Source organism: Protopterus annectens, chromosome 12.part0 (assembly GCF_019279795.1).
Source record: "Protopterus annectens isolate FY-2018-M chromosome 12.part0, PAN1.0, whole genome shotgun sequence".
Lineage (NCBI taxonomy): Eukaryota > Metazoa > Chordata > Ceratodontiformes > Protopteridae > Protopterus > Protopterus annectens.
In genome coordinates this window covers 1302937520-1302949307 of record NC_056746.1, presented here as the reverse complement: position 1 = coordinate 1302949307, position 11788 = coordinate 1302937520, and the positions used below count along the sequence as shown (strand labels likewise).

The 11788-nt window shown below is 38.8% G+C and overlaps 1 protein-coding gene across 3 annotated transcripts in view; it reads right to left on the bottom strand.

Moving 5' to 3' along the window:
* Positions 1-224: 224 nt before the first annotated feature.
* Positions 225-11788, bottom strand: part of SS18L1 (SS18L1 subunit of BAF chromatin remodeling complex) — a 464937-nt gene continuing 453373 nt past the window's right edge. For all 3 annotated transcript variants that reach the window (XM_044090356.1, XM_044090358.1, XM_044090357.1), the window contains one exon: positions 225-1846. In XM_044090356.1, coding sequence (XP_043946291.1) covers positions 1820-1846 — 27 coding nt within the window. In that variant the 3' untranslated portion in view covers positions 225-1819. The remainder of the gene's footprint in view (positions 1847-11788) is intronic.

Here is an 11788-nt window from a genome sequence, read left to right as displayed (position 1 = left end):
ACAACAAGGGCATAACTCACACTTTCTTCCTCTTAATTTTAGTTTTCCTACTGATTTTCTTGCAGCTTTAAATATTAACAGGGACTCATAAAGGTTACCACAAACTGTAGACTACATGTACACTCAGTGCAATCTTTCTGAGTGACTAGAAAGCACAAAAAATGTGGTAGGATAAGGGATGTTCTTGAATACATATCATGTACACTTAGTGTAGGCGTTATTGAATCTGGTCCATAATGTTTTTTTTTTTTTTTTTTCTGGAGGCCTGCTCCTCTTATCTTCCCTGGGAATGGACCTTTGACTCTGTGGGACCAACAAGATCAACATAAACAAATAAAGTTTAGACAATCAGGTTTTGCTTTTTAATTCCTACTTTTAGAAGTGATGTATAACTAAGCCATTGCCCAAGAAGTCCAGTGGGTAATTTTGACAGTTACAAGCCCAAATCACAAGTGTGACACCTTCATTATGAAATCTGTATCTAAAGCAATAGAAAAAGACCACCTCTATCCCGATTTCACCAAACCATGATTTTCCATTTTGGGACTCCTCTGGGACACTCAGGACAAAGGCACTTAGAATACTTATAATTCTACAAAATCTAAATGCAAAAGCATGGACTGGGCTTGGTTCTGAATCCATTCTGTCTTATCTGGAATTACGACGGATACAGCTGATCAATATCCATTATACTTTTAAAACATAGTAAAAGTACTGGGAGAGGAAGGGAAAACTTGGGGAATGTCCAAACAGGAAATGACGTTCTGAAAAGAAAAACAAACAATTTGAAAGCCTTAAACAAGATGGCCCCATGAGGTGGCAGTTTAAATAATTTATCTAATCAACAGAAATGCATAAATACTAACATCTAAAAGCAGCCCTAATTGTTGAGAAATGCAGAGTAACATTTTTGGAAGCTGACCTAATGGATGGAAAAGTAATCAGCTTCATGAAAGTTAATCCTGTGTGGCAACACTTCTTGTTGTACTGTTGAGAACTGACACAAACTAGGAATGACACTTTTCTATACTTGAAAAATCATCCCTCATTTTCAGTATGGGATCACTCATTGTTAAATTAATGCATAATTTAAGTGGGTAAAAAGAAATTACGTAACAGATAAAAAAAGCTTTCCCACCACTGTCCCACACTGACAGGGAGAAACATAGAAATGCCTTTCAAAAACAGTAGATAACAGAAGTAATGCTTGGATTTAAACATTTTAACTGACAGAATTAGAGTCTTCTGCCCACACCCAGTACACGTTCTCACTAATGATCAGTAAGTTGGGAAAATGAATTTGGCAATGTTTAATGTACACTAAAGCCATGTACTATCAGTGCCTACTCAAACTAATGTGTATGAATGCAGCTTATGTCCACAGTAGCTCTCATAAACAAGCTTGGCTTCTGCAAGACCCTAGTACCTCTGGCTATGAACTGCCAGAGTAAGCCAGTGATTAGGACTAATTCCTAAAAAGAATTAAAATTAAAGTAGTATGTGCTACAAATTGCATGTGACATTCCAACAAATGAGGCATAGCAATTATTTACAAACATCAACAATTAAAAAAAAGTTTAGTTTCAACTTACAATACTATACACAGCACCGAATATATAAAACTATCAATCCAGTGGCTTGTCATCAGTAATAACATCCAGCATGAAATGAAACATATTCCAATATTCTGCAGATGACAGTTCTGGGCCATATGCTTTGAAAAGACCATGGTTAAAAAATGTCCATTTATTAAAATATTAGAACCAGTGAAGCTGTAGATATTTTACAAATGAATGCACCAGGTACACCCTGTAGATCCTTACTGCTGGTAGTTTCCATACTGACCCTATTAAAATATAAAACATACAGCAATTAAAAATATAAAGTCAACAAAAATACAACATGATCATTTTTACTAACCATATTCTGAATGAATAAAAACACATTTCTGATTAAGTAAGGTAATGCGCACACCAACATCATAAAAAGACTATGTTCAACATTTTCAAACTTTTTGTGCAACTGAACCCCATTAATCACTGCTGATTGAATAATTTGTTATACAATATTCAACATTCTTGACCAAGAAAAACAATGTGAATATATAACTATCCTTTTAATTTGAGAAATGGATCACAATTGAGAAACAGTGACTGACTACGGAAACATAAAACAGCTATTCTGTATACTAAAGTGTGTTTTCAATCGCATAACAGCAACATCTTTTCTGAAACAGTGATCGAAACAGAGCACATCAGATATTATATACCTTCTGATAATACAAACTTGGAAAAGGATACAGCTTTATCTATCTATCTATCTATCTATCTATCTATCTATCTATCTATCTATCTATCTATCTATCTACCTATCTGTCTGTCTATCTATCTATCTATCTATCTATCTATCTATCTATCTATCTATCTATCTATCTATCTATCTATCTACCTATCTATCTATCTACCTACCTATCTACCTATCTACCTATCTATCTATCTGTCTGTCTGTCTATCTATCTATCTATCTATCTATCTATCTATCTATCTCCCTAGCTTATCTACTCATTGTATGTAATATATTGTCAGTTCTCATGATTTAAATTATTATGTCCTGCTCACACTGCAGACAAGCTATACAAACTTTGGAAACCATCTAACAACTTAAAAAGCTGTAATCCACTTTGCCTGAATGTTTAACATTAGAGCCTTAAATAACTTAATTGTTTGAAATGGCCTTTATAATAAGGGGAATGGGGTTCCAACGTTTTTGCTACTACTAAACAAAATCAACTGAATTTTTATAACGATGACAGTTTTTTCTTCTGGAAGTTTCATTTAGTACATCATCCCCCCTTTTCCCATTTTCTAGATGGTTTTGGAGTGTCCCCATCTCTTTCAGTTCAGTGGCACTCTCCTATCTTCTTCAATAGTCAGACCTGACTGTCACAGCTCTTCTCTCACACAATCCATCCATCTTTTTTGCTGGATGCCCTTGTTTCCTCATACCTTCTTAGTGCATGTCTCAAATCTTCTTAACAAGATTGTCTTCTGCTTTTCTGCACATGTGGCTGAACCATCGTAATCGGTTCTATTTGATTTTCTCTGAAATTGGAACTACTTTGGCTTCTGCTCTTATGTCCTCATGTCCTCTTCTTTCACACAGAATGCATCCTACCACCAGCCTCAAGCACTTCATCACCATCCCCTCTGGCTTCCTCAACCACTTTGCCTTTACTGTCCAGGTTTCTGTATCATACAGTTGTACTGGCCAAACCACTGTTTTGTATACCTTTTTTTTTAGCTTCTTTGACATTCTTCTGTCATCCTTTCCTAAACTTCACTCAAAGGTAAAGTCCTTCTTATACAAACAAGAAAAATGCAAATGCTTCTTTTACAGTGGATTCACATAAATTTACCTGAAAATCCCCCCTTCTCAGCATTTTTACACACATTTGAAACATATATTCTATCTGTCAAGGTTAGAGATATACAATGGCTGCTGTGAGTGTGTGTGTGTGTGTGTGTGTGTGTGTGTGTGTGTGTGTGTGTGTGTGTGTGTGTGTGTGTGTGTGTGTGAGTGAGTGTGTGTGTGTGTGTGTGTGTGTGTGTGTGTGTGTGTGTGCAATTATTTAAATGTTTTATTTTCTGTCTGTCAATGATAACATTAAACTGTGACTGTTATGTGTCATTTTTAATCTGACTGGAAAGTTCATGTATCCCTGGGCTGAACCATATAATGGTCCAGTAGGATCAGTGCACTACCCTGTTCAACAAAAAATAAACAGTGAAAGAAGCCAAGAAAGAAATCCTTCTTGACAAGATTAAAAAGAATAAAATATTATTTCAAAAATATTTATTTTTAGAACTTACATTATTATTATAGTTATTTTTGGCCATTTCTGCATATCTTTCTTAAATCCAGCAATGTCTTTTATTATAGAAAAAAATCAATGAAGTTAGTAAATATTTTAGGGTACTAGATCCCTAAATACTTAATTCCTGTGTGAGTAGCCTGCATTTCCAAAAATAAAAAAAGTTGTTATACGATTATATATGTCATGACTCATGGCTCTGTGACTCAGACCCAAGTTTAAATAGTGGATCAGGCACTGGAGGATCTGGGCAGAAAAGTATGGGAGTAAGTGGCATATGGCTTATCTATCCTGGGGGGAGTATAAGGGCTTCCTAATCTGATGACATGTTACTTGAAGGTAGAAGCTTGCAAGCATGCACACTGACACTATGAAGGACATTTGTTGTGGTTTCCAAAATGGTCATGGTAGCCCCTGTCAGTGTATGTGAAGGAATACGGGTCTGCTTTATGTGTTCGAAGTCCGAGAATATCGAATACAATATTCTCGACACGAGTACACCGAAAGTGCAAAACATCGAAAATGTAAACGAAAATCTCCGTAGGTGGAGATTTCTGTTTACTTCAATGTAGTGCGATCTCGGAGTTGGTGTATTTAAGTAGCGGGGGATGTGGGGGGTGCAGGGGGGCTTGCCTCCCTGCCTACACTAGTTTAATTTTTTTTTTTTTGGACTTCGATTGTTTAATAGTTCAATGCATATGGTTCGATCCATATGCATTCAAGCTATTAAACTTTCGAGGCCCAAAAGTAGGTCCAAGGAACACGCATTGGGCAGAGGATGTAAAACATCCCTGTGGTGATGCAGGTGCTCACATTGCTGATATTGGGTGGTCTTAATGCCAGACAGCATCACCTCCTTAGCTGCCATTCAGCATGACGTGAACTGGTGATAGTTGGAGGTGGAGCCAAATAGTCCAGTGTCCTGGGACCAGATAGGGACCCCATAGAGCCCTGGTCTGGCAATAAAGCTAAACTAGTCTGGACATGGGATAAGGATTCCCACTCAGTGCAGAGGGCAAGTAGAGAATGGACTAGCAATGGAGCACAAAAACCATCATGGCTGACATCATACTGCACTGGTTACATTGCTAGTGCAGGAGATGGTCGGGGTTTGACAGAGACAGGCATGATGGTTGGCTGGTATGGGGACAAAAGGTAACAAGAAAAAGATTATATATGCTGTGTTAATAAATATAACAACAGATTTGTTATACTTCAGGTCATACTTAGATATAGTACTACATGTTCTGATTTCATTAAGAACACCAAAAAGATGATAAAGAAGACAAGATGCACACTAAGACATCACTGACAAAAGCAGCTGAAATTACCATATGCTTTCCCCAAGATATCTTCTTAACATTGGAAATATTTATTATATGTTAAATAGAGTTTCCAAATATAGGTTTGATAGATATGCAAAATGGGACAGTCCTTCCAGTCTGATTAAGTATCAGATGACTAAAAATCAATTAGTGACTTGGGAACGGGAGGAAACAAGCAGGACAGAGTGGGAATGAGCAGCTAATGGCATTTTATCCATCTGGGTGGAAGGTGGGGGGGGTGGCCTGCATCAGTGCCCACACCTACAGATGTGCATGGCATACTGAGTATGAATTGGGTGCGTGCACATAGTGCTACAAAGCTGCATCCATGTGGTCACGTGGTAGCCTTTATGGGGAATTAGCAGAATGTCCAGGCCCAAGTGAAATGTGATGCAGATCCTCCACCTGTCAGCATGCAGATCAATTACTGCGAAGGAGTTAGGTATAAAGTAAGAAAAACACCTGAAAGCTACCTACATGATGGCCTTCTGCAATCAGCTCTCACCTCACAGGGGAATAAATGGGCATATATATAGCGGGAAGATTGATGGGTGGCAGGCGTTAAGGAAAGAAAGAAGCATAGTGAAAATAGGGAAAGACATGGTACCTGTTCTAGTATCAAATGGGTCTGGCAATATGCCAGTGATAACCAGCTTGATGCCTGGTATGCACAGATGGAATTGCTCTGGTAAAAAATGGTGGGAATTTAAGTTTCTCAAAGTTTTATAAGATCTATCCAAGGTAAGAAATATTTGCTAAATGTGATGCTTTTGATAAACATAATAGTGTTTCAACTGTAAGCATATTATTTTAGGTTTGCTATGAGATAAAAATCTGACCTGGAATGGAAAATCTGAGAATGAGCTATGTCTTTAAGCCTTTCTCCCAAAAGAAATGGACAGGAACCAGCAATGAATAGAGAGTCAGAATTTGGCCTAAGGCTATAATACAGCTGCGTAAGTTAAACTTACCATAACAATAGATGTTCGAATGATCACTGCTGCAGTAGCCTTAGCTATATGGGATATCCTGCCAAATGATATAACAGCTGGCTAGCTTCCAAAGCTTCAGGGCACCTTCCACATGCCCAAACTGTCAAGCAGCTCGAGGTGAGCTGACTAAAAGAAAAGTTTGGGTATGAAGCTCTTTAGAAAGGACAAGGCTAAAAATAACAAAAAAATAAATGTCCACACCATGCCACAAAAAAAAAAAAACACCAAAAAATAAGGAGGAAGGGAGGGAACAGCTAGTGCAACAGTAATCATTCGAACTTCAACTGTTATGGTAAGTTCAACTTACACAACTGTATTATGTTTTTTATATTTATCACTGCTGCAGTTGCCTTAGATTTCCACAGCTAACAAGATTTGTAAGGTGGAAGGAGAAAGGCCCAGGAGCCCCTGCAGAATGGCCCTATCAAAGCATGATCTAGACCTAGAGAAGGAATCCATATTATAGTGCTTTGTACAAGCATGTACAGAGGACCAAGTAGCAGCTTCTAGAATACTTTTAGCATCCAACCATTTTCAAAATGCCAAGGAAGAAACCAAGGCAGTTGTAGAGTAGACCTTGACCCTACCTGGAATAGATTTGTCATGATGAGTATAACAAAAAGGTAATAGCCTTAGACAACCATTTGGAAATAGTCTGTTTTGTCACCGGTTGTCCCTTCTTCTTACCTTCACAAGAAATGAACAAGCGATCCGGTGATCTGAAAGATTTAGTTCTGTCAAGGTAGTACCTGGGTTGTCTATGGATATCCAAGGTATGGCGTATCCTTTTTCTCTCATTTTTAGGCTCAAGAAAGAAAACAGGGAGATCAACAGTTTAACTTAAAATAAACTTCTTTAGGCATAAAAGACGGATTAGTTCTCAAAGAAACCTTGTCCTTGTGGAAAATGAGTTAGAGTTGACTCACCATAAGAACTTACAAATCACATACCCTTCTTGCAGAGGTCAGAGCAATCAATAAAACTGTTTTCCATGTTAAGAACCTCAAGTCAGCCAGAATAGCTGTTTCAAATGGAGCATATGTTAGTTTCTCTAACACAAAATTAAGATCCTAAGGAAGTTTAATTGGAGACCTTTTATGCAAAACCTCTTTCAAGAAAATTTTGACATGCAACTGCCTTGAAAGAGGGGATCCATGGGCAGATATTCTGAAATGGTTGATAAATGAACATTGATAGAGGAATAAGAAAGGCCATAGGATAGTAACTCACACAAATATTGCAAAACCAGAGAACAACTAGCCGTGAATGTGTGCTGGTTATGGTGCTGGCACCAACTAGAATGATCTTCTAATAGCAGGTTTTCTTGCATCCATTAGTACCTGCTGCACATCCTCAGAAAACAGGCACCTAAAAGGAATAAGACCCTATCATCCAGGCAGGTCAACTGAAGATGACTGAAGTCAGGGCGTATTAAACACCCCTGTTCTTGTGTGAGTAGATCAATCCATTCTGTTAGGAACCTTTGGTAATTGCCCCCGGCCATTTCCAAAAGAAGGGAGAACCACAGTTACCTTGGCCAGAAGGGACTCATCACAGTGGCCTTGGATGATGCTTTCTGAATCTTCCGATGTACCCTGGATATTAGTGAAAAGGCAAACAGGAACATTCCTGTCCAAAGAAAAGGCATCTGTCTTCCAAGCCTTCTTGCATGGAGTCCTGGAACAGAATTTTTCCAGTTGACTGTTCAGAGAGGAGGCAAATAGGTCTACTTGAGGAACTCTCCACAGATGGATCAAATCTCGGAAGACTCCTAGATCTAGTTTCGATTTGTGAGGGTCTGCCTTAGTCCTGTTCAGTTTGAAGGTAGGATGCCTATAGAGTAAGACTGTGCTATGAAGCTATATTCCAAGCTAACATGGCTAGTCTGCAAAGGGGGTACAACCTGCTTCCCCCTTGCTTTTTGATGTAACACATCACTGTGGCGTTGTCAGTAACCATTTGAACAGGTCTCAGGGACCAAAGATGGTTCACAGAATTGATAGCCTTGATCAGGGCAAGTATCTCTCTGATATTTATGTGCATGAGTCTGTCCTTGTAGCCCCACATGCCCTGCACTTTTATCTCTCCTGAAACTGCTCCCCAAGCCAAGTCTGAATCATCTGTGGTGACTGCCTACTTTGGAGCAGGGAGGGAAAAGGCAAGACCTTGATTTAAGGATATCTGTTGCCTCCAGCAAGCAATTTTTCTTTTGATAAAGTTCAGTACTGGGATCTGAAAAGACAAAAGGGTGTTGGTGCTTGGACCAAAGAGATTACAGATACTACTGTATCTTTCTCATGTGGAGCTATCTTTCTCATGTGGAGTCTTGCTACGAGACTCAAAATCCAGAGGTATTCCCTCGAGGTGACTGAAGTATGAGTGTAAAAACCTAGAAACAGATCTAAATAAAGATATATTTTTTTCTTGCGGAGGAAAAGCTGTTTGAACTGAGGTGTTTGGCTGACATCCAAGGAACACAATCCTATGTGAGTGAGTTAAGAAAAACTTCTGAATATTCTCTTGGAATCCCAGCTTGTGCAAGAGATCTCTCACCCAAAAGAGAGATTCCTGACATTTTGAAAAAGACTGCAAAGTTGTCTAAATACAGAAAAAATGTGAATACCCTGTAGCCTGCAATGAGCTATAACTGGAGCAAGACACGTTTTGAACACTCTTGGTGCAGTGGACAATCCACGTAAGGCAGAGAACTGATAATATGATCCAGACACATAAAACCTTAAGAAACACCTGAAGTCTGGATGAATAGGAATGTGATGATAAGCATCTTTTAAGTCTAGTGTTAACAGGAAACTTGAAAGTGGAAGAAGAGGTAACAGGTTGTGAAGTGATATCCTTTTGAATTTGGGCACTATCACAAACATGTTTATGTAAAAAAGATCCAGAACTGGTCTCCAAGCATTTTCTTTCTTTAGGACTAGGAACATCCTTGAATAAAACCTCTTCCCCACCTGGGAATGAGGAATTGGTTCTATCACTCCTTTGGACAGCATGTGATGAAGAACATCTGGAAACAAAACAGTCTAACCTGCAGGATGAGGAATGACCCCCCCCCCCCAGAAAGGAGGAATTTCCTGCCACTGTCATTTGTAACCTGATGAATGATTTTTAGAACCCATTTGTCTGAAAGAATCTGTTGCCAATGAGAAAAATGGAGACTCATACTTTCTGGAAGAGAAAGTGGGCCAGGGTGGGTGCGGTGGGGGGAGCACAAGGTCTCTTAAACAGTCATTCAGACTTGTTGCAGTGTCCTTGGTTTTGAGAGGTTTGAGACTTCTTTTTGAACCCTCCTTGCCACGTCTTCTTAAATGTCTGTTTACCTGAATTCTGAATGTTGAGACTGTTTATTCTGTTTTTTGCTGAAATTGGATGAGGAGAAAAAAAAAATCTCTTGGACAATTTTGGAAAAGGAGGGCTGAACATTTTAGAGATTCCCTGGATCAGCTTACCCCCTTCATCTAACTTTTTAATCACCTCTGCAGCAGACAGGCCACACACTAAATCTATATCCAAGGGAGAATTTAAAATCTCATTTTAACATCATCTGGGTGATTATGTAAATGCAGCTGAGCAAACCTATGTAAAAACCATAGCAGTAGTCATAGCCCTGGAACTACTATCAGCAGAGTCATACACACACTGCAAGCATTGAGTAGTGACCTGTGCAATAGAAAACCTAAGTTATTTAAAGCAGATTTTTCTTCACAAGAAAAAGCTGTAGATAAAAACATTCCTCATACTTTTACAATATGTCAGAATAAACTTTAACATATGTGCTTGACAATTTAAAATTCTGAAATTCAAAGCTGCAGAAGTATACACTTTTCTCCATACCTATCAATAATTTTCCCATTCTTATTAGAAAGAGTAGGATTGGAATTAACTAAGTGCTTAGCGGGAGAAGAGTCAACTAAGGTTGTAGCTTTTCAGGTTTGTGAATAGTAGATAAAAATTGAAAGACTGATGAACTGTATACATCCTATCTGCCTTTTTATGGGCAGCTGGCTGCCTATCAGGACAAAATGCAGGCAGTAACGCAGACATCCTCTGAAGCAGACAGAACAAAATAGGAGGAATGGATGTAGGTTCTGGAAAATCCTTCTGCAATATATCATAGTATTTTTTTGAGAGACTGAGAAACCTTAGCGTTCTCCCACTGAAAACATTAGGCTATTCTAGCAATAGTGTTAGAGAGAAAGATAATCCCCCACAGGGAGAATCAGAAAGAGAGCTCTCCTCTGAATCAGAAGACAAATCCCTGAATCCATGTCTGCATCTTTCTGTTTGGATGCATAATCCTGATTCTCTTCAGGAAAGGAGGCATTCCTCTTTCTTTTACTGGAAACTACTACATAAGAAGGAAAAGATAGCCAGAATCAAACCCTGAGCTAATCCAAATAAACTACTCCTATCCAAAGAAATTTGAGGAGGAGTAGATACATGTTTGGTTTTCTGTTTCTTTTTGACAGAAAATATTTGGCTAACCATGTTACTAGTGGCAGCTGCTGCTTCCCCAGGGATAGGCACAGCATTCTGACATGACAGAGACACCTTCCCTATTCCCTCTCCCAGGACCAACAAGAGTGACTCTACCTTATCCAATGAGGGGGACCCCAAAAGCCACAGAGGACATGGCTAACCCCAGTCCATAGTAGCTGTAAAAGATGAGTGATCTGAGGTACAACAAATGGCCACAGCACAGTCACCCACCAGCAGTTGAGGCAAATTGCTAGCTTGCTGTGATGGCAAAGGCTGTTTGCTTAACTTTTTCTTTTTGTTGCTGGAAGAAGGACAGACCATGAGAATGGCAATCTGTTCCATGGTCAAGCCAAAAATGGTGCCTCTATGCTGGAAAAAAACAAGCAACAATGCCAGTAAAACTACCAGTCCAAAAGTTGCATTTTTTAACAGAAAAAAGACAGTAAAAAACACTTTCAAACACTATGGCAGCCCAACAATAATAAAATAAACACTGTTTCCCTACAAAAAATAGTTTATCAGTTAGATAACACTACTTTTAAACTGACAGAAACAATGAGTGTTCCATTTGAAAATATGTTACAGTCTTGCAATCAGTTAAAACATAACATTTCTAGCTTTAAAATAACTTCCCTGTAGAGGACTTGAATAAAACATCTGCAAAGAATAAGAAAATGGAAGGCTTTTCCCCAAAGGGAACTTATTTGCCCAGCTAAGGAAAGCACAAGCCGACTGTCAATCAAAAAGCCTCAGAGGAGCATACTCTTCGTAGCAGTAAAGCTCTGAAGGGTGTTGCACCCAAACTTGTCTTTTAGTCAGCTCAGTTTGAGCTGCTTGACAGTTTGGGTGCATGGAAGGTGCCCTGAAGCTTTGGAAGCTGACCAGCTGTTACATCCTTGGCAGGATATAGCCCATATAGCTAAGGCTACTGCAAAAGTGATCACTACAAAAGAACATATAGGTTATACACTGATTAAGGTAATGAGTTTTGATTCCAAATAATATAATGTAGTTATAAAGAATAACTAGAATAGGTGATCTGGGCATGCATATGATTTTTGCTTCAAAATCTTTTAGAACCCCTCCCCCGGAAATAATAGCCG